Source organism: Delphinapterus leucas, chromosome 11 (genome assembly GCF_059928025.1).
Source record: "Delphinapterus leucas isolate spDelLeu-1000000601 "Yukka" chromosome 11, BTC_Dleu_Yukka2, whole genome shotgun sequence".
NCBI lineage: Eukaryota > Metazoa > Chordata > Mammalia > Artiodactyla > Monodontidae > Delphinapterus > Delphinapterus leucas.
In genome coordinates, this window is record NC_143139.1 from 65,052,228 (window position 1) to 65,076,735 (window position 24,508).

Genomic DNA, 24,508 nt, shown 5'->3' on the forward strand with positions numbered 1-24,508 from the left:
GCCAAAATATTGAGTAAATATTTTTTACTTTTTCTTAGTGCATTAGTTAATTGTGGCCACAGTTATGCTGCATATCACCATAAAAATCTGAGCCATAAGGTATTTATTCATCAGTTAATTTGTAGTTGTCATGGGATCAACACAACTGGAAATGTTATTCTAAGACAGGGGTCCTCAACCCCTGGGCTGCGGACCAGTACCGGTCTGCGGCCTGTTAGGAACCGGGCCGCACAGCAGGAGATGAGCGGCGGGCAAGTGAGCGAAGCTCCATCTGCCGCTCACCGTCCCTCCCCATCACTCACATTACTGCCTGGACCATCCCCCCTGCAGCCCCACTCCCCCGGGTCCATGGAAAAATTGTCTTCCATGAAACCGGTCCCTGGTGCTGAAAAGGTTGGGGGCCGCTGTTCTAAGACATGTGTCTGGCTGGGTTGGGCTCCTTGCTTCTTTTGGGCTCTGCTCCCATCTGCAAATACTCATTCTTGGCACCAAGCTGAGGAGGCAGCAGTAATACCTGGAGGCTCTTCTCCTGGAGAGGGTGTAGGTGCAGGATAGCAAGCCCAGTCGTGTCAGGCACTTTCAAGCAAGTGCATGCTTCATGACTGCTTATTAGCCAGAGCTGACATCACATGGATGACCCCAAAGTCAAGGGAAGTACTCTCCACTGATGAAGATGGAGGCAAGAGGAAGAGACAAAATATTTTTAATAGAAGTAAGGGTGAGGAGAAGAGACAATGTTTTTGAGCAAACATCAAATCTATTGCACTTGGCAATTCAGAATCATTGTATTAATTACTCACTGTGCTGTACTGTAAGGTCACCATATTCACCGTTACTGATGTATACAGAGTCATCTGACGCTGAATAAATTATTCCTCCTCCTACTGCCTTCTGTATCTGTTATTTCTTATTGCTGCCACTGTATCTATAGGCATTCTTAACTCCCTGCTTCATTTCACACAGGGCTCTTTGAGTGAAGACCTGACAGTGATACTCAGCTATTTAATGGGACTTTTTCTTGTTGCTTCAATATTTTCCTCCTGTTATTTTGCATTTTTATAATATTTGCTAGTCTGACATTGGAACAAATGGACCATTACTATACTTGTATTTTTTATCTAATACTCTCCTTCTAAAAAAGTGGCAAATTCCATGCTCAGGAAAATGAGCTATATTTTCTTAAAAATTTTCTCCATCTATCTACATTATGTCTTTATTTTCAAAGGAACACACTCAGTAATTGAGATAAAGAGTGGTGAATTGAAAAGTTTTTAAAAAGCTATTAACGTTTTATGTGCATTTTGATTGTTTATTCAGATTATGAAGCATTTCACACATGCAGAAAAGAACTAACCTATTCTTTGTGAAATTGGGGGTATTGCATTTAATTGAAACAAACAAATATGTGTGTGTGTATATATACGCGCACACACACACACATATATATATATACATCTTTCAAAGAAGAATTGATTTTTCCAGTAAGTCTGTCTTTTTACAGCAGGTACCCAAACTTCAGTCATGCATCTCCTATTTGCCCTCTCAGCTTAATGCATCTGTGCTGCACTTATATACAATTCATTTCATCCATGTAAAGTAGCTTATTTTGGTGCTGTGTACTCTAGTTTCATCCTAAGCAATAAAATCCACAAAATTGTCATCTTGAAGTGTGAGGTATATTTTCTTCTTGTGCACATGAAAATAAATACATATTTATTAAAAGTGTCACTTCTGTACCATCTTAAATAGTTTACAGCCATCATTACCTGACATAACATGCATGGGGAAACACTGTTTTAAGGGCAGCTCTGCCATACTAGGACTATAGAAACCTAGTTAAGTAACAATATATATTTTGAAGTCATTCACTTTTACTTCCCAATTATTTTTCAGGTTTGTGGAAGGGATGCTTAACATTTGTTACAATGCCATCGATCGTCATATTGAAAATGGTAAAGGAGATAAGATTGCTATCATTTATGACAGTCCTGTTACAAATACTAAAGCCACTATTACCTATAAAGAAGTCCTGGAGCAGGTAATATTATAAACTTTCTGTACATGTTATTTGGAAATCATACAGAAATTATTTAAATAGCATACATTCTCATTGCGTAACTTTAATTCATTGACATGTTACTGTACTTTTGGTGCACACTGGAAATAGAGGTGTGTTAATGCATTTAAAGTATTTTTATTCCTTAATTATACTTTACAGTACTGGAAGATACTTATTTTAAAGGAAGAGGTTAACAAATCTCTAAGAACGTGCTTATAATCTCTCTGGCCTTCGTTTTCCATCCACATTGCCATCACCTTTGCTCAGCTGTTGTCTTCAGCTCTTGTACTATTGAAGTAGTCTCCTAACCTCCTAACTTCCCTACTACCAGGCTCTGCTCCTGTCAGATTGTCACCTGAAGTGACACTAGGATTTTCTTCCTAAGAAACAACATATTTCTCTACCCCACTTAAAAATCTTTTCTTTAAAAATTATCATTATTCAGAGAGCAAAATCGGGACTTCTGTGATGTACAAGACACTTTGGAGTCTGATCGCATCATCCCTCCAAGCTTCATTTCCCAACATTCTTGGCCATGAACGCAACCGTTTTTCAACCCATATTTCCTGCCACTCCCTCAGGCTTCCTGGCCCTTTAAAGCTCTTTGCACATACTCATTACTTTCCCTTATTTGCTCTTTCTTTAGTTTTTTCCCATTTGGGTAGTTCTCAGATGGATCATGATATTGACAGATAAGTTATGAGATTTTTTTTTCTTTTAATATTGGGGTAGAAATGGGATTGCATAAGTAACTATAAAAGTATTTGGGTATTATGAATTGTGGGAGAGTTATTCTAGCTCTGGGGGAGGGCATTTATTTATTTATGATTTGAAGGGAGGTAGAGTGGAGGGCAGGGTTTCTCAGCCTTGACACTATTGACATTTTAGGCCAGATAATTCTTTATTGTGGGGAGCTGTTATGTACACTGTAGGATTTTTAGCAGCATTCCTGGTCTCCCCGTTAGATGCACCCTTTCCCCAGTTGTGATAACCAAAAATGTCTACAAACATTGCTGTAATGTCCCTGGAGTGGCAAAATCACCACTAGTTGAGAACTTCTGGTTGAGCAGAGTCTGTCATGCTAGGTTTTGGAGGCCTTTGCTTTTTTTTGTGGTACGCGGGCCTCTCACTGTTGTGGCCTTTCCCATTGCGGAGCACAGGCTCCGGATGCACAGGCCCAGCGTCCACGGCTCATGGGCCCAGCCGCTCCGCGGCATGTGGGATCCTCGCAGACCGGTGCACGAACCCGCGTCCCCCGCATCGGCAGGCGGACTCTCAACCACGGCGCCACCAGGGAAGCCCAGCCTTTGCTTTTTTAATGGAAGCTTTTTGAATCACATTCTCTTACTTTGCCTTTTTTTTTTTTTTAAGCCTCATTTAGAATTTTCATGCAGTTTTTAGAGTATTCAGTCAACTCCCCCTGGCTCTCTGAAATAATATCCTTTTGCATCAGCAATATTTGTGTTTAGTTTTCTAAGAGATTTCAAGAAAGACAACTGAGACAAAACAATTACTGCCCCAATCCTGAGTTGCTACAAACAATAAGGAGAGAAAAGGTGGTTTTGCACAGGCTGGGTATCAGCCTGGCTGCAGCAACAAATTCTACCTTCAGCTGATTTGAACATAAGAGGAATTTATGAAAAGTGAGGACTTAAGAACTAGGCTCAGAAAAATGGCACACCCCAAGGGAGAAGGGGCAGCAGTGAAAAGTTAAGAATCCACAAATTGTCTAGTAAGTAGACTTGCTGACCTGACTTCTAGATTGACAGAGTAGGTACATCTAGTTGGCCGAATTTAGGTTACATGCCCAAAGTCCTAGGCAGTTGGGAGGAACTGTCTTGTTGTCTTTTTATTTCTTAGTAGGAATGGGGCCCTGCCTCTCTCTAGAACTCATACTAGGGGAATTCCAATCTAATAAGAAGGGAGTTCAAATACTGGGCAACTGAATACAGAACAGAAGGAAATAATGCTGCAGATATACTGTTGGATATATTTCATTGGTCTGTAAGTGGGAACTGTGTATTTTCAGAATGAAGTGTACAGAGACAGAGCTCACGCTGGGACTGAGGATTTAAGGCACTCTGTTACCAAATGACCTTGTTTTTCATCTGAGGCTGTGTTTTATTATGAGATAACAGAAATTTCCTGATAACCTGTTATATTCTGTTTTATTTTAGTTTTGCATTTTCAGCTTTTAGATAAAGTTTAGTCTATGTTTAAAAACTTAATTCTGTGATTTGGGCATATTGCCATAGTCTCATTTTATTAAGACTTAGGTTAATATTAAGATACTGGTTAATCTTAATTGCTATACTGATAAGGAAACTTATTTATACATTATAAATATATTATCTGTATCAGTATATTGAATTTGACACATGACCAAGCATCAAAGAAAAACTTTAGAAACATAAAATTGGAAGAGTTAAGTAATGGTTATTTCTATTCGCATTTTCTGTTGTTTTCTTTTTAATCAATAAGTGTATATGATAAGTATACACACACATTTTGCTTAGAAGCCGTTCTGCTAACTCATCTTGATTTTCTAATATTGAGTCTAGACTCTTAGACCCTTTTGAGATTTGTACTGGTTCATTGGTTTCAGTTTAGCCTGACATCAGAGCACTTAAAAGGCCTGTTTCTCTCACCTGCTGACAGCTTCTGATTCCCCAGGCTTTTCTTCTCTAAAGTACTAAAGGAAGGACTGTTAGGGAAGACGGAGGCATTGTGCTCCACTTTGATTACCTGTTCCTGGTTCTCTGTGGCTTTTATTTTATTAAGTAGAGAAGTTATTAAGTTCATGAATAGAACATTCAATAGTTCTACTTTCATTCAAAAAGTAAAAAAAAAACTTTAATTCTTGTCTAAGAGAAATGATTATTTCCAATAATATCACTTGTCTCTTCCACACCGTAATTTTTTTTTACATTGGGAAATTTTAATTTTTTAATAGGATGAAAATCTTCTTTATTTTAATACATTGCCTAGCTGTGAAGGTTTATATCTTTCTGCATCCAAAGCTCTGCTTAAAACATTTACCTTACTTGGCCATTTTGGAAACCTGGAAGTCTGGTCTGTAGTAGTTTTTATTCTTACATTTGCTTAATGAATTTATTTATCATTCATTAGTAGGTTCTTATTAGATGAGTTGTCTTATCTTCAGGGTGGTTAAACTCTGACCTTTTTGAAAGTAAACTCAATAAAATCAGTAGGCAGTCTGCTTTGAATTTATTTTCTTGGATTGGAATGGTGATGGAGCCAAATTTATTTATTTATTCAAAACGTACTTTTAGAATACCTAATATATTTTTGCCACTTCTGTGGACACCGTGTATTACAGTAGTGAAAGATAAGTCTTTATCTACAGGAAAATTGCATTCTAATTGGGGAGATACGTTATGAATAAAAAGATAATACAATACAAGTGAAAAGATAGCACGATATAAGGGAAGAAAAGTATAAAGCTAGAGAGTAACTTGGGCTGCCCTTTTATATAGATTTGTCAGAGAAAACTACGTATCATTGAGGAGATGCCCCAGTGACATAGACTCAAATAAAGGCTGGGAAGAACCATTTGAACATTTGGAGGAAATTATATCAGGCAAAGACTTGAAGTAAGAATAGACTTGGAGAGCCAGAAGGCTGGTGATGAGAGGAGAGTGGTTGAAAGTGAGGATGGGGGAGTATCTAGGAGTCAGGGCATGTAGGACCTCGCAGGCCACAGTAAAGACTATATTTTATTCTGAGTATGACAGGAAGCTCCATATTGTTAAAGGAATCACTTTGGCATCTCTGAAGAAGCAGAGAACATAGTGGGCAAGATTGGAAACCAGGAGATGACAAATGATCCAGGAAAGAAATGAATGGACACCACTTGGGCTTAAATCCCCTTAACAATAGCAACATGTGCTTGCATGTGGGCAGTTAAAGGATAGGATATGGTTTGTGCCATGGGATTCTGGAAGCTGTTCCACATATGTATCTTATCTTGGATCTCTGGCTTCATCTAATGGGTTTGCAAAAAGTCTCATTAAGTCTATTATAGGGCAGCCACCTATAGATGCCCTGCCACTCTCCATCTTTTGAGGTGTTTTTGTGTAATGCCCCAAGGGAAAGTTTCTGTATAGTTTTCAAGCAGAATCCTAGGAAAAGAAGACTATTAGTTAGAAGCGCTTTAGTTTTCTTTCTTTCTGTTATATATATAATTTTTTTTTAAATGAGAGTCCTTTTTAAAAAAATTTTATTTATTTTTGGCAGTTTTGGGTCTTCGTTGCTGCACACGAGCTTTCTCTAGTTGCGGCGAGTGGGGGCTACTCTTCATTGCGGTGCGCAGGCTTCTCATTGCGGTGGCTTCTCTTGTTGCAGAGCACGAGCTTTAGGCATGTGGGCTTCAGTAGTTGCAGCATACAGGCTTAGTAGTTGCGGCACACGGGCTTAGTTGCTCCGCCACATGTGGGATCTTCCTGGACCAGAGATCGAACCCGTGTCCCCTGCATTGGCATGCGGATTCTTAACTACTGTGCCACCAGGGAAGTCCCTCTTTCGGTTATATTACACAAAAAACTATTTGGATAATTACTGTCATTAAAAATTTGCCTAATAATTGAGATAATGTTAAACAAAAGCTTTAAAATTTTAGGTTAAAGGTTAAGCTGCTAAAACAAATGTGCCAAATAATATAGTGACTTAAAATTTTTAAAATGCATTTCTTGTCAGAAGATGATGAGGTTCAGTTTGGCATGACCCAGATTAAATCTTACTGTACCTTCATCCCCTAGTTCCTTGTTTTCATCTGCATCATTGAAGCTGAGGCAAAGGCATATGTGTCCCAACTCTCGGGATGGTGGAAGAGGATGTAGAGGATCAGACATGCTGTGTTTTAAACCCATAACCAGAAATGTCATAAATGACCTTCCTGTACATCCTATTTGGTGATCAGCTTCTAGGAAGCCTGGAAAATGTAGTGTAGCTGGATGGATTTTGATGGGCAATTAGGAGTTTTGTTTTTTTTTTACCACAAATACTTTTCATTCCATAGGCAAATACCAGATTTTATATGTAAATAAGTGTAACTTGTTAATGTTATAATTGACATTTTATTTGATAATAAAAAATTGTTCAGGGAGGTAAATAATAGCTGAAAATAAAGTCTCATAGGTGGTGTGCTGGAGGTAGAGGAGGAAAACATCTTCAGTGATGTTTTCCTCAGCATATAGAATGCTAATTGTATTAGGCAGTGGGCTCAGAAAGATGAATGGTTCCTGCCCTCAAGTTCTTAGTTTGCCTGGTGAGAAAAACACAAAAGCAACTGTGTGTAATATAACAGTAACATTTTTAGCACAGAGGAAAAAGGGACCAGCCTGGCCCCAGTAGCTGAGAGAAGCCTTTGGCGTGGAAGTGATGCATTAATTGAGTCATGAAAGAAAGATAGAAAAACGTGCCCCATACACAGGAGGCCTCCCTATAGATGTCCCTGGTCTGCAGCAGATTTATCCAAGAGTTGGACCTGACATAGTTAATGATGAAGGTGTGCACTGTGAAGACAAAAAATGGTTGTCTTTGCTGGCCCAAATTAGGCCAACAAGATGAATTAAATGGGAAACCAAATAGAAAGATTGTTGAAGAATAAAGGAAGGAGACAGACGGTTACTAAAGTCAAGAAGGGGCAGAGGAGAAAAAAAATAATATGTTCCTACAGGTGGAAGTGCAAGGAATTGGCAACAATTATTCGTTTTCTGTTGACAAGTACCTGTACCTGTTGTATAGTCACCAACTTTAGGACAGCTGGGTACATCATCAACTTTCAGTTTCTGACCTTTAGTAATAAATGTATGAAACTATGAAATTATTTGACCTGACATAATTTTCATAGCAAGCAGAGGATAAAGCTAATTAACATAAATTGAAGACACTGATTGTCTTAGTGATGCAAATAAAGATATGAGGATAGAATCATATTTCAAGTATATGAAGTGAAATATTTTCATATAAGACTTTTCAAAATCAATAAATATCTACACATGGGAAGTGATGCTGTTAACATTATTAATTCATTTGACAGTTTTATGCTAATATTTTTGCCATTTGTACTAGTTAAATAAGTGTTAGTAAATCCATGCGTATTGCATTCGGCAGAATTATTGTGAAGATTGGAGCTCTTGGGGAAATTGATTGTTCATTTTCTCATACCGTACTTGATTTAAGATCATTTTGTTTCTGTTATAAAGCTGAATTATGTTAGCGTTATCATATTTAGTTTTTATGGGAAGTTTGATCTATTTATGGATATTTATGATATATTCTTGGCATGTGTGATGATCTATGTTGCTTTGTTTATTAGTTACTAGGGTATGCATTATATTTGTGAATTTTTCATTTTTTAAAGATATGTGTGCCTCCTTTTGATCTTAATGCTGTTGAGAACAGACCCAGCTATTGGAATGATCTCATGTCCTTGTACCACTCCTGGGATATTTAGCAACTTCTCAATATAAATTGAGCCATTTATATATGTTGATTGACTTTTAGGATGTATTGACCAACAAAACCATTAAAGGTTAACAGGAACACAGGCAAATTCTGGGAAGTGTGGTTGGTGTACCCCAGACTAGTTGTGCTGTTTTATGTACTGTTTGTAAAAATTCTGGGGGTGTTTGTTCAATTAAAGCTTTGATTAAATAATCAGTGCAGAATTGTTCTAAATGATTCAAGGTTCCTGTTGACATCTCTTGCTTCTTTTATATGTCTTTCTTTATGAGAAGAAAAATCAAAGAAACCATTTTTCCCCCTCTCAAAATTGAGACATACAAACAGTTCATAAAGAAAAAACATTCTTACATACTTTTTGTATTGACTTAATTATTTTTAATGTGCAATTAATACTAGGTTTTAATATCCTTTATTTATAGCTCAATACATATATAAAGCCATGTCTGATTTATAAGCAGGATAAAAACAAATGTACAAAGTCAGTCAATCTCAAATTGACAATATTAATTTCATATAGTGAATGATATTGAGCTAGAATGGAATGACTGATTGCAAGGTGCTTATGGTTTGAGTGCTGTGGCCCTGGGTCCTTTGAGTCTGGCAACACATTCCCTATGATGCCTTAATTCTCTTGTCACATAGTAGTACTTGAACTTTCATAAAGCCTTTTATTATACAATTTTATTATAAAAAACCATGATATCATTTGGCTTTTAATTAATATACATGAGATTATAAAAAACAAATACAAATAAATACAGTGAAATTGCATGAGTGCTCATACAATCCAGAATATGCTTTGCCTTATTTTTAAAAATTGTCATCAAAAGTAAAACACAAAATTAAAAAATTCTCATAGAAGACTCATGGACAACTGTGAAAATATCTCCACAGAGAATATCTCCCAGGTTGAGAAACACAACATTAAACAATTTATTAGACCAAGAGAAAGGAATCTGGTTTTAATTCACTTACTGCTACTTAAAAAAGTATTCTCCATTAGCCTTTTGATGTGGTGTTTATAGCAGCCACACTGTTTTAAAATATTAACTTTGTTTTACATTTTGCATGCTTATTACTATATATACAGATATGTAGAGCAATAATTATTATCATGGCTTTTATGTTCATTGAAGAATATAGCCATATCTAGATGACTTACGTAAATTTGAATTGAATGTTCTTTATTAATAAAACACAGTAGATTCTGTACCTTTTTAAACATAAATTTGGAAAAATGTATATTTTAACCACACTTTGTTAGATTTTTTTAGAATGTCTATGTAAAGATATGTGAGTGTAAAATTGTGAAAAATGACTTCTCTAATAGGTGAAATTTGTTTCATTTCAGTCCAGGTGGGTTATATTTTAAAAAATGTAATAAAACTTGCTTCAGGACTTGGAATATTTTCTTTAGAAATGCTCTAGGAAACATACAGAAAGTAATCAACTTTGACTTCAGCTATGCTTTAAAAATTCATTTGAGAACTCTTTAATTGGAATTTGTATGACATTTCTCCATATATCTCTGAATGGTACTTTTCTGAGTGGTGCTCGGGTTCCAATGTAGCTACCAAACTGCTTAACACATAATATAGCTGAAATACAGTGCATTAGCAGTGACAAATAATAAAGTCAATATTCTTGCAATATTCATAATTCAAGGGATTAAGGGAGGGAAATAAAATGAATACAAATGAAAAATTATTGGAAATATTGGTGCTAGAGAAAAGCAGTTTCAATTAGAGGAATGTGTAGAGATAGATAGAGACCAGTGAGTTAGTTTTGAGAGGGCTTTCTGAGCATTTTAAAGAGCTACAGAGGTTGATGTAGTAAATGGAGGGATCTGTGAGGAGATTTACCTGAGGTGGGATAAGCTGAGGGATGGGGTGAACAGTGGAGGGAAAGGGGGACGTCGTAGATGTCCCAAGGACAAAAGGAGGACTTTGCAAGGATCAGCTGGAAACAGATGCACGAGGCAACCCTAGAGTTTGGCTTTTTTGGTGGATGGAAGGTGGGGAAAGGATCAAGATCATATGTAAATTGGGCCTTATAATTTTCAGACTGTCTGTTTTAAACCTCTGGTACACAATGCAGCAAAACCACATTTTCAGACAGTCTGCATTTTTAGACACAATATCATTTGAATATCGTAGTTTTAAATGGTTCTGACTGTGTGTAGTCACTACCTAAGTTCTTCTGTTTCTATCTCTCAGCTATCCTGGTTAGCTTCTTTAACAACACAACTCTCTTGCTAATATGCTCACCTGTCTTACCTGTTGTTGTTCTACCTCACCTCTGTGGTGGAACTCCAGACCTGGATCAATCAACCCAATTCTTTATTTTAAAAAATTTGTTTTTATTTTGCCTACTGTGTTTCCTTTTTTTAAAAAATATCTTTATTGGAGTATAATTGCTTTAAATTGTTGTGTTAGTTGCTGCTTTATAACAAAGTGAATCAGCTATACATATACATATGTCCCCATATCCCCTCCCCCTTGCATCTCCCTCCCACCCTCCCTACCCCACCCCTCTAGGTGGACACAAAGCACTGAGCTGATCTCCCTGTGCTATGCGGCTGCTTCCCACTAGCTATCTAGTTTACATTTTGGATCAACCCAGTTCTTTGTTATCTTCATTCCTGTATCTTAATATGTTGAATCCTGTTGGAGGAAAATTAACTCACTAAAAATACGGGTTTACTACAAATTCATGGTCCCTGGTATCCACTGGGGCTTCAGTGCTGTATTTTTTTCTCCTTTAGCATTCCCTTAATAAGTTTTGTCTTCTGCCCTCCAAAGGCCATTTTAAACTTTTGACCTTCCCATCTCCGTGCCTCAAGCTTAACAGGGAACATTGATTCAAACCCAGGAACCAACTTTGTGAACAGCATCACTTTCCAACCAGTTGCTAAAACCAAAAATCTGGGCCCATTTCTTCCCTTCCTCCCATCATTCCCTGCATCCATAAATCATCAGTCCCTGTACAGTCTACATGAAGTATTTCTCAAATCGTATTATTTATTTTTATCCCCAGTGTCACAAGCCTAGATCTTGCAATAATCATTGCATTGCAAGAATAAGGAAAATGCCTACTTCTACAGAGGATTTAACACTTTTGAATTATTACACATTGAACTTAGGATAAATCTAAACTTAACAGAGCTTAACAAGGCTCTAAAAGATACAGTATACGACACTATACCTTTCCAGGCCATCTCACAACCTTTTTCACCCTGAATTCTTGCTCTATCCATTCTGAACTGCCTTTACTTTCTCAGGCAAATTCCTGATCCAAATAGCAAATTCCATGAGGATTAGGAACTTTGGCAGAAACTATCAAGTGAGGAAAATCAGGAGGAAGTCATTATTACTCGACCATTAACGCCCAGAGTGGAAAGATGTTAAAATGGGAAAAAGTGGAGGCAATAATTAATTATTTCTTTTCTATATAATTCCTTTCCTTTTTATTACACATTCTGTAGTCATGTCATGAATAAATGGTGGGCATCAATTACATTTTCTGTTCTTTTAGACCTTGGACTTCTCCTTGATGTAAGATTATTTTCTCTGTCAACAATGGCCTGAATGTTACATAGAGGTACTATTTTAAAATGAACAAAGTGTCCTTTATAAGATGTGATAAATTTTGATGATGTACTTGTAAATCACAACATATGAATATTAAAGAAACGGAAGAACATATTCCTTATCAAGTCTATGAGCACATATGCATAGAGAAATGTAGGACTGAACTAATTTTCTGTGAAATATAGTCTGAAATCACATTAGTCTTGAAAGCTCACAGATTATTGAAATTGTGGTTAATTTGAGCCTGAACTAAATGGATTAAACAATCCTCCATTTCATTCTGCTTGCAAATACACAGTGTTAAAATGACGAAATATTGATTGAAACCCACTTGTGAAGAAAATGGGAATGAGAAAAATGATTATTCTGAGTAATGATATTTATTTCTTCATTTGGAGAAAATTATTTGAAAGGAAATGTGTTAGTAAATGTTTTCTAGCTCACTGTCAGATAACTGTTTTGAAAATTAGATACTACTTTATACTTTTTAAAAATATAATTCTGTTTTAAAATATGAAATATATTCTGTTTTAGATAGTAATAATACATTTTACTCTTGAATATAAATGGTATACTTTTATCTTTTGAGGAAAGATTTCTCTTCTTTTAATAACATCACATCACCTCCACTTTCCTACTATTGAAAGGAATATCTCACAATTGAATGGACTTAATATAGCATCATATTTAAATGAGAATTATCTCAATTTCATCTCCAATAAATAGTCACTGTCTTAAAAAGTTACATTTCTGGAAGCTTCTTATGTTAGATGAAAATATTTTGCATTCCTGAAAGATTTCCTTTCAAAAAGATAGTTTTAGTATTATTTCAGATCTTAAGCAGTTTTAGTATAACTGATTCTTTTCACAGGTATTTATTTACCTGTATGCATGGCTGGTGCATGGCCAAAAGAAGAAACAATTCATTAGAGATAAAGTTTTACCTTTTCGGTGGCTCTCTCTGTGTGTACAAGAAAAACCAACAATGTGTGTATGATGTCTGTGTATGTACAAAATATGTGATTACCTTATATGTTTAAAAGTAAAATGCAGGTATTTTAGGTAATTATCTCTTTCTGTGGGCAATACTATATATTCTGAAGAACAGGTCATTCATCCCCAATTTTAGTAAACTGTTTCCTCAGATATTATAATTGAATTTTAAAGTAGTTACATTTTCTGATATTGATTCGACCAGGGTTTGCAGAGTAATATCATCGCCGCTGAAAAGCATGCTTTCTCTTGTCTTCTCTTCCATGTAATTTTCTTTGACATGGCCCTGAGGTTGCCTCTGATTGTTATGTTTTTACTGTGGTTTGGACACCAGCGCTGTCTTTGTCATACAAACCTGATTTTCTTTAGATGGACACACTGACAGTTTGTGAAGCAAGTGCTAATTTACTCTATAGAACATAGTCTTTGATCAGTTTTGACTAATGTTTATTTTTCTGTCATGGGCTTTTGGTCATGAAATTCTACTAAGTCGCAGACCGCTTTTTTTCCAATATGGTTTATTACAGGATATTGAATATAGTTCCCTGTGCTATACGATAGGACCTTGTTGTTTAAAAATCCTATATATAATAGTTTGTATCTGCTAGTCCCAAACTCCCCATCCATCCCTCCCTCGCCTCCCCCCATGGTCTGTTTTCTATGTCTGTGAGTCTGTTTCCGTTTCATAGATAGGTTCATTTATGTCATATTGTAGATTCCACATATAAGTGACATCATATGGTATTTGTCTTTCTTCACAGACTGCTTTGGAATGAAGATTTTCCAGAATGAGTACATAAAAATTTTACTGAAGTTTTTTTCATTATTTATGCTTACATGTTTTTATTTTACCATTCTAAAATTTAAAGTTTTTATTTGCATCTAAACCAAATATATGTGTGTTATATATAAACCAAATATATGTGTATACCGTTTTATATTACATAAGTATTTGTTGCATTTTCTTATTTTATCATTACTATTTATGTATGATATTTTTTCCTGGACTGTGAATTTCTTTGCCTTAAGGAACATATCTTCCTCATTTTTGCACCTGCCAACTTGACCTCAGTATAGGACACATAGCAGATACTATATAACTTGAATCAATGGCAGGATACTTAGATATTAAAATAACTTTAAATTAGTACCAAAATAATAATTAGTTCATGTAATAAATAACTAGTGGGAAAAAGCAAACACTGTTGTTCTAAATGAATATGTATATATACATTTGTTTCATTTCTTCAGGCTTCGTCCCCAGCTCAGTTATCCTCATGTTAGAGGAGTATCATGGCCTGACCATGATTGTAGGGGTTATGTATTGCGCTTGATGTCAGAAAGAAAACCAATTTTAGTGATTTGTGCCTGTGTAAGACTATTAAATAGTTGATAAATTAAAATAGTTCTAAGAAGGTGCAAAGATTAATATGGATTGGGTGAGTGGCACATGATTTAATTTTTTCTTCAGTTGAAAAACTGTAGGCTATATGAAATACATGTTAAAATTTTTTCCTTTTGGATAATAATAAAAATTATAAATCTACACTCAGACACCTATGGTAGAATAAGAATATAACGTTGAATAAAAATAATATCTACCGTTTGATCATTTTCCATCAAAAAGCCAATGAAAACAAGGTGAACCCTGAAACAGCAATAATCAGATTGTCCTTTGTGTTGGTTTCATAGCACTTTATTTGAGTGATTATGAACTCTTAGGTGACTGAGATTTCTAGATATTTCCTCTAACTGCTCGCTGTTGCTTACACTTATCTTCAAAATGATTACTTTTGCATCTGAGTAAGACTATTAAGTATTCTGTTCTGGGGTTTCCAAATTAACCAACATGAGATATAATATATTTTTTTAATAAATTTATTTATTTTTATTTTTGGCTGCATTGGGTCTTTGTTGCTGCATGCGGGCTTTCTCTAGTTGCGGCGAGCAGGGCTACTCTTTGTTGTGGTGTGTGGGCTTCTCATTGCGGTGGCTTCTATTGTTGCGGAGCACAGGGTCTAGGCGCACGGGCTTCAGTAGTTGTGGCACATGGGCTCAGTAGTTGTGGCTCGTGGGCTCTAGAGCGCAATCTCAGTAGTTGTGGTGCACGGGCTTAGTTGCTCCGTGGCATGTGGGATCTTCCCGGACCAGGGCTTGAACCCGTGTCCCTGCATTGGCAGGCGGATTCTTAACCTCTGCACCACCAGGGAAGTCCCAACACTAGATATAATATTAATGAGGAATATTTTTTAATGAAACATTCTCAAATATTTTCATATTAAATCAATCCCGTCTTTTGCTATGAGCTAAAATTTCATTTTTCATTAGCTTATTTGTTAGAAGTCTTACCTGAAACATATTTACCTATTCATTTTCATATTTATAAAAATAAATATATATATTTTAAAATTTAGAAGTAACAATGGAAAACTTTACTGGAGTGACATTTAGCACCAGAAACTACTAAAAAAGATATTTTTCTCTATTGCTCATATAAAACTTTTGTCTTCAGAGCAACTTTGGTGTGGTTAGTATCATATGTAAACATTGAGGAATAGCTCCAAGAAGGGAGGTTAGCAAGGCCAAATGGGCACCATCTATTGGTGATATAGACATAGTACAGCTTAATTTGACTGAAGATTGTCTTCAAGGCAGTGGTTAACAGCTCAGATGCCTGCAGGAACCAGGCAGATAATATAAGTGGGAGACATGGATGAGAGAAAAATCAATTATCTGTATATATCACATCTCTATGGTTATGGAACTGTGGTGTAAGCACATGACAAAATAAACAGGATGTAGAAGAATATATTTTAAACCCAGAAGGAAAGAAAAATGCAAGCTCTGTTATAAATAGCCCTAGGGAATAGCAACTTCATGGCAAACCCAGCAGTTGATCATGGGGTTCAGTTGATTGTTGTCATTCAAGAACACAGACCTACTGTGGCTAGACCTTCCAGTTTTCCAAGAGAACCTGGAAATCTGAATTTGCATATGAAACCTTCTAAGTTTAATATGTTGGCTCATTTCTTTTTTTTTTAGGTGTGACATGACCCCACCTTAAATACATCTTGGGGCTACATTTAGCCATTGTGAGACCCTTCTTTTAAAGAAAGTCTTGAATTTATTGATTTCATTTCTTTCAGAGGACAGAAAAATTTTGGACATCTTCCAGCAATGTTGTGAAGTAAGACAGGATTATAAAGTTACTGAATCATTGCTAGATTGGGTTTTGGTTGAAAATTCTTTTTATTCAACACTATTTAAGATGCCAAGGCTATAGCTGTAAATAGGACAAACTCTTCTCGTTGGTCTCTCCCAGTGCTGTACCTTAAACAGGACACCAAGTAATGCGACCCCAGAGCATGGCCACTTTCTGCAGGGTTTACACTGAGATATTTGGATATGACGTTCAGTGTTTGTCTTGGTTCTTGAGCTCCATATAATAGAATTTAAGTTCACGATTGATATTACTTTGATTTATCTTTCTTGTAACTTTCTACTGGGCAACTTGGGGCTCTTAAAAAATTGCACTAAATTAGAGTTTGCAATATAGGGCAGGATAAAACACTGAGAGAGTTGTTTGTTACTGTGTGTCTTTCCCCAGAGTCCTTAACCTTGACCACATCTTTCCCCATCTGCACAGAGGAAGGGAATAGAGAGAAAAAGGAAGAATGATCAGGATTCAGAATCCTTTGAACTTGTTCAAAAAGTAGGAGAGGCAGAGTGAAAGGAAAGGAACCTCAAATAGCAGTGTGGCCTAATTCCTTCTCTCAGGCCTCCTCTGTTTACTAGCTTGAACAGTCACATTCAAAGCCAAGCCATAGTCCTTCCATTTGCCCGGTGGATCCCTACTGACCCTTTAGCCCTCTGACCTGATCTATGACCACTTTCTCACTTGTTCTTTCTGTTTCAGCTCCCCTGGTCTCCTCTATGTTCCTCAGTCACATCAGCTATGATCCCCCTTACGTCACTGTACTGGTGCCCTTTCTGCCTGAAATAGTATGCTCACAGATATCCACTTAGTCTCAACCTCTTATGTGTCATTGCTAAAATGTCACTTTCTTAAGTCTTTTTTTTTTTTTTTTTGGGCTGTGCTGCGGCATGCGGGATCTTAGTTCCCCAACCAGGGATTGAACCCATGCCCCCTGCAGTGGAAGCCATTATGGACTCTTAACCACTGGACCACCAGGGAAGACCCTTTTGGGACTATTCTGATCGTCCCATTGAGAATTACATCCCCTGCACTCCCGCTCCCCTCTATTTTGCTCTATTCCCCCATCAAATAGCACTCAATACCTTTTAACATAATACATAATTATTACATTTATTGCATATCCTCTGCTAAAACATAAGTACTCTGATAGAGATCTTTGTCTTGTTTGTTTACTGATGTATCAGAAAACAGTGTGTGTGATGTATAGGAACTCAATATATATTTTTTAAATAAAAGAATGTTGAACTTCTTAGATCCTCACTTAGATCTGGCATACTTCCCACAGCTTGCTGTAATTGCCCATGAAAAGGTTTCTTGCAACAAATTTTATCATGTGTAGGCTTTTGATCTTAACTGTTTCCTTCAACAGTTAACCCAACATATAACTAAATTTGTAATTATTTTATTTTTCTGCTCACTTGACAGATTCCCCCTTTAGCATAAAAGCTCCACAGGGACAAGTCTTTGTGTTGTGTTACCAACCCTAAACACAATGTCTGGCGCATGATAGTTTCTTAGTAAAAATGTTGTTGAATGAATAATTAAGCAAATTTAAGCCATGGAATTCATATGGGATAATAATAGTAAGTTGGTTTGTAGTCAGTTTTTATAATCCAGATGTCTGTTATTATTGTCACCATCTAAACTCTTACCACCATCATCAAATATGTATTTCTCAGACTTCTATAATCCACTACAGGCGGGGGGTGGGGGGTGTGGTGATCATCTTCTTGCATTACTGTCGTAACTGAGAAGTTCAGTGAATTACCACAGAGAACACTTTGCTGATCTGATGATGTTGTTATAGGTCTCTAAGCTGGCTGGTGTTTTGGTCAAGCATGATGTCAAGAAGGGTGACACCGTGGTTATCTACATGCCCATGATCCCCCAGGCGATGTACACCATGCTGGCGTGTGCTAGGATAGGAGCCATCCATAGTCTCATATTTGGGGGATTTGCATCCAGAGAACTCAGCAGTCGCATTGATCATGCAAAGGTAAGTGCTTTATTTGGAGGAATCAAGTCGTAGCTGCATATATGACAGCTGTATTTATCTGTGGATGAACCATCGAAGAGTGATCTGTACTTATTAGATCCTCCTATCAACTGAGATAAAGTTTACTTTTTATTTGGCATACACTATTAACCAAAATTTTATTTTCGAGTCAGTCCTATGTGGTAGACATCTTTCTAGATACTGTGAAGAATATAACATATAAGGTGCAAGCCTTTCAAGTTAACTTGCCATATATTTGTGTAAGACATTTAAGAAAAATAATAACTAATTTACTCATTCAACATGTATTTATTAAGCTTCCACGCTATGCCTGGTACTGTCCTTGGAACTGGTTAAGAAATGATACTTATCAAATGGATGGGACACACGACTAGTTTTACAATCTATATATTTCCAGGAATGGTGGTATAGCACAGTGGTTAAGAGGGTGTGTTAGGGACAGGTGAAGTAACACGTTTAGGTGGGGTACTAAAATCACAAACTTGAAAGGCTGTTGTGAAATATCGTTGAGATATCGAGTTTAAAGCACTAACACAGTGCCTGGCATATAATACTCATTAAAAAAAAAAAGGTTAGCTGTTATGATTCTATGAATTTAGAGCAGGAATCAGCAAACTTTTTTCTGTAAGTTACCAGATAGTAAATATTTTAGGCATTTCGGGTTACATGGTTTCTGTTGCAACTACTCAGCTGTGCTGTTGTAGCACAAAAACAGCCTTAGACACTGCAGGAACTAAGGGCAAAGCAGTGTTCCAACAGCACTTTACAGAATGTAATTTGGGCAGAGTTTGGCTCTGAATCATAGTTTGCAGATCCCTGATTTAGAGGCAGGAATGATATCTTTTAGTTGGGGTGGCTGAGGCGGCTTCCTGAAGGAGGTGAGATTTGAGTTACATCTTGGCTAAGATTCAGCTAGTTGAAGAGAATGACAGTGGGATCCAAAAGGCTAGAAAAAGAATAAGAGTCTAGCATGGGAGGCAGGAAAGGGTAAAAATTCATTTAAAGGACAGCAAATAGACGAATGTGATTGAAGAGGGAGAGAAGGTGAGCTTGAAAAGGCTGTTATTGTCTGAGTTGCATCCTGTAGACGCTGACCGGTCAAATTTTTGAGCAGGTGACTGTCATGTTTTAAGCAACGTTCAGAGGAGGCAAGTCTTGCAATATGATGTGAGTGGGAGAGAGGATAGAACGAGAACCTTTGGTATGTGGTCTCTTTGTGAATCAGTGGCTAGTGGGCAATGTGCAGGAGAGGAACAGCAGTGGGAAGATTAAAGAAGGAAGGTCATTATGGGAGTAGGAGATGACTGACCTTTATAGAGTTTTATAAGGCCAGGATGAGAAACATTCTTAACAAAAAAAAGGGAACTAATATATATTGAGGGTCTCCAGAGTACTAGGCATGGGGTGAGGTTTTACATATCTGACTTCATCTGGTAATAGAACAGTTATTAGAACTAGGAAGCTGGTTTGCACACTAACTGGCTGGATTCTCTTTTTTCTCTCTTTTTAAAAACGAGTTAGTGCTTATGAAGGGAAATCTAGGGGGAAATATCAGTCACTGATCTGCAAATCAGTGGGCAGTTAGAGACTTCTCTGAGGAAGCTATAGATGCTAGCTTTTCAGCTACAGAAATCTTAAACACCATTTGGGCAAAGGTATGAGATATATTGTTTCTTTTTTAAAAGATTTTATACAATGTGGGAAAATTTATATATATATATACATATATATATATAAATTTATAAAACTTATGCTGTATCACTGGAGGAGTTTTCATCCATAAGACACACACACATAGACACCTCCCCCACCCCCAAACTTGTTAAGGAGTTTAGGCAGTAAGTGCATATTCTTATGGGCGGGACCATTGAGCAAGTCAAATTAATGGCGAGGAGATGGAGCTAGAGATACATACCTGAGATATTTGGATGATAATTGAAACCAGGGATGATTTTGATGTCGTAATTTTCAACTAATTAGGCCGAAGAAAAAGTTTTATTTTAACAGATGAAGATGGGAAGAATGTAGTCCACTTGAGATGGAATAAAACCTCCAATAAAAGGCTGTTAATAGAAATGTGAAAGGGATTATTTTCTAGAGGAAGAATCTTAATTTTGACTTTAAATTATCAAATAATTATTTATAATATTAATATAAATTATTAATAATTATTAAATTATTCAACTTTTGATATATTCTATATATGTTTTTAATTTGATGTGTAACTTACTTTCATTTATTCAGAATTCAGAACTCTAATCTTAGGGAATGTTATCTGGAGTTATTTTTGTACATATTTCAGATATTAAAATGTGAATTATATTCAAATGTCTGACCTTTAAAAAAGGATACAAGATTTACTTTTTCGGGCTTCCCTGGTGGCGCAGTGAGAGTCCGCCTGCCGATGCAGGGGACACGGGTTCGTGCCCCAGTCTGGGAAGATCTCTCATGCCGCGGAGCGGCTGAGCCCGTGAGCCATGGCAGCTGAGCCTGCGCATCCGGAGCCTGTGCTCCACAACGGGAGAAGCAACAGCAGTGAGAGGCCCGCGTACCACAAAACAAAACAAAACAAAACAAAAGATTTACTTTTTCATTTCTTTCCATTTTTTTTTTTTGCTTTTAAAAGGCAGCTTGAAATAGTGGAAAGAGGAAGATTCTGAAATCAGTCAGTACTGGCCCTCTTTTTGATTCTAACACTTCTAACCTGGAGCAAGCTATGCAACTGCACTGAGCCTCAGCTCCATGAATATTAAATGATATTAAAAACCAGAAAGTGCTATATATGCATATATTTGACATTATGTAAACCTTCCCTAGATGAAACGTATTGTAACCAGAAATCAAAATTCAGGAATAGGTGTACTATGTTGGACTGATTATCTTTCTCCTGAGTAATTTATTATCTGTTTCCTTTGCTTTGGATTTCTCCATGAAGAAACAGTGTACTTAAAAGAATAAAGATATGCTTGTTTTGCAGATTAACGAGAATTTTGGTTCAGTGCCACAAATATTTGTTGAGAGCTTATGGTATGGCAAGCATTGTAACAGGCATAGGAGACAGGGAGGTAACAGGGTCCAAATTTGGCCTTGGAGAGCTTCCTGTGCAGAGGTGGGGACAAAGGAACACTTTGACTATAGTTGGATATCTGAGGCCTGCTCAGAATCTACCAGGGAAGGAAGATTGATCCTAAGCCTTTTAGCTACACCTGTGCATATCTTGAAGAATGACTAGCAAGTTGTCAGGTAAAGAAGAGTGCCAAGTGTGTCTTAATGACGGGGGCATGTTCAGGTTTTGTGGGGCTTGAAACTTAAATGAGGGCCCTTTTAAGAAAAATATGACAAAATGACAATATAAAATTTGGTGAAAAAGAGTATGTATTTGGAATGAGAAAAGAATCATAAAATAATTATTGGAGACTCAGGTCTCTTCCTTCTGAGTTCTCTCTAGGTGTTCAGGCAGAGATGCTTACATAAAAAACCTTAGAAATACTTCCTAATAGCAGTCAGGCTGGGTCTCCCCACCTAAGAAATGCTACAACTTCAGCAACAACCAGCTGTTATGCAGGCCTCTGCAAGTGAGGGGGCCCTAGGCTTCCGTTTCACTGGTTCATGGCAAATTTACGTCTACCTGATTTAATGAATTCTTTCGAAAGTATTTTTTAACAGCTCATGTTTATTAGCCAGAAGCATCATTAAGTGTGGAATTCTGAACAGGTAAGTGAGATTTATGTGGAAGTGGTTAGGGCTATAACATTTAAAAATAGCTTATTGGTTTTCAGGCCTTTTATTTAATAGAGAACAGAATCATTCAAACATTTCTTAAGAAATGTTAAATTGTCAGCCTGCATCTGAAATATTGTGGTTACCTTAATTAGGATGGTTAAGCTTTCTCATGTATTTATTTACTTATTTTTCATTGTAGCCCAAGGTTGTTGTTACAGCATCGTTTGGCATTGAACCTGGAAGGAAGGTAGAATACATACCACTTCTAGAAGAAGCTCTGAGAATAGGACAACACAAGCCAGATAAAGTTCTCATTTATAATCGTCCAAATATGGTAATCTGAATATTGAATTTGGTCCTTGCTTATGGTGATGTGCTAAGGATGACTCTTTTTGACCATTTGAAAGGAACCCTTGATTTATAAACTGTTGAATATACAATACTTCAGGAATGTCACTATTTTTGGCAAAAAAGAATGATATTTTCTGTCATTATAAAAAATAAGCTTAAAACAAAAAGAGCGGAACATAGGAGTATCTGTAATATTAATGAATTAGAATGAATGTGTAGTCTATTGTGGTGTCCTTTATTAATTTACATTATAACTATAATAATAATACAGTTGACCCAATGTGCGGGTTAGGGACACTGGCCCACTGGGCAGTTGAAAATCTGCTTATAACTTTTGACTCCCCCATAAACTTACCTAATAGCCTATTGTTGACTGGAAGCCTTACCAATAACATAACCAGTTGATTAGCACGTTATATGTATTATATACTGTATTCTCTTACAATAAAGTAAGCTAGAGAAAAGAAAATGTTATTGAAAAAATCATAAGGAAGAGAAAGTAGATTTATAACTATATTTACTCATACCATAAGTTTATGTCATCTGTTTACAAGATGGTTGTCAATATCAATATTGGCTTATATGATACAAAACACTGTAGATGTTCTACGTATTACAACACTAAACATCAAAAATGAAAAAATAATGTAAAAAAGAAATTCATATTTAGGTATAATGATTCATGCATTGATAAAGAAGCAGCAGCAATATGATTGCTTCATGGTAGCCCAGCCTACACACTAATGAGTGAATAATTATACAGTTTTTATGGCATATGGCATTACAGTCATATTCATACTACAGTATTAGAAACACCGTTAAATTTTTTGTTTTTTTTTGCGGTACGCGGGCCTCTCACTGTCATGGCCTCTCCCTTTGCGGAGCACAGGCTCCGGACGTGCAGGCTCAGCGGCCATGGCTCACGGGCCCAGCCGCTCCGCGGCATGTGGGATCTTCCCGGACCGGGGCACAAACCCATGTCCCCAGCATCGGCAGGCAGACTCTCAACCACTGCACCACCAGGGAAGCCCAACACCGTTAAACTTTTTAACAAATCACTTACCTGTGATGATAGGCTGATACCCAGTTTTTCCAGTTACCAGAGAAAGAGGCATACTATATAGTAATGTAATTCTTTGAAAGCAAAGTTATAAAACAGTAAGAAAACTACCACATTATTAATTTTATATTAAATATCACTTACCTTATGCCTATGTAAGGATAAACTAGTATCTACATATATGCATTCATGACATAACTTTTTCTTATTTTTTTCGATATTTCTAAGCAATGTGGTTCACCTGCAAGTTTTGTCAGGGTCATGATCTGAATGTGTATACTCTGACTGGATGCTTAATCTCTCAGCTACCCAGTCTTGATTAATTTGCATTTAAAATGTCTTTTAAAAACTTTAGGAAAAGTAATTGGTCTGGAAATAAAAACTATGTTCAGGAAAACAAAATATGAATATTCTAAACAGATAAATTATTCTGTGATCCGTAAAGGAAGGAAAAGCAGTAAATACATCAATGACTATATTTTACAATGCTTTTTCTAGCAAATTTGCCCTAATGATCACCTCATTTCTAAATCCAAGCTAAGTCTCCAGCTATTTATACTGGGACCAATTTGGGTTTCTAGCAGATTAAAATTTTTTGCAGAAGGAAAATTGAAAGTGTGCAAAGAATCATGTATAATTTTGTAGAACTCTTGAGAGGTTATCTGTGGAAAATGCTTAAATGACAAGATATAAGAACAGAGAGGGGCTTCCCTGGTGGCGCAGGGGTTGAGAGTCCCCCTGCCGATGCCGGGGTCACGAGTTCGTGCCCCAGTCCGGGAGGATCCCACATGCTGCGGAGCGGCTGGGCCTGTGAGCCATGGCCGCTGGGCCTGTGTGTCCGGAGCCTGTGCTCCGCAACGGTAGAGGCCACAACAGTGAGAGGCCCGTGTACCGCAAAAAAAAAGAACAGAGAGCATTAAAGCTCTCTCATTTTGATTACCACCTAGCAATTCGCATTACCATGTTAAATTCCTGTGTAGTTTTAGTAGTCTGTGGTTCATGAACTGTT

The 24,508-nt window shown here is 36.8% G+C and overlaps 1 protein-coding gene across 7 annotated transcripts in view; it reads left to right on the plus strand.

Annotated features, from left to right (window-relative positions):
* The window catches only part of ACSS3 (acyl-CoA synthetase short chain family member 3), a 148,982-nt gene that overhangs the window by 32,517 nt on the left and 91,957 nt on the right, over positions 1 to 24,508 (plus strand). For 4 of the 7 annotated variants that reach the window (XM_089919998.1, XM_089920000.1, XM_089919999.1 and 1 more), the window contains exons 2-4: positions 1,894 to 2,038; positions 18,156 to 18,344; positions 22,288 to 22,422. In XM_089919998.1, coding sequence (XP_089776124.1) covers positions 1,894 to 2,038; positions 18,156 to 18,344; positions 22,288 to 22,422 — 469 coding nt within the window. Of the gene's footprint in view, positions 1 to 1,893; positions 2,039 to 16,087; positions 16,319 to 18,155; positions 18,345 to 22,287; positions 22,423 to 24,508 lie in introns of those variants that run through there. The other 3 variants (XM_089920004.1, XM_089920003.1, XM_089920001.1) reach the window with 3 other exon arrangements.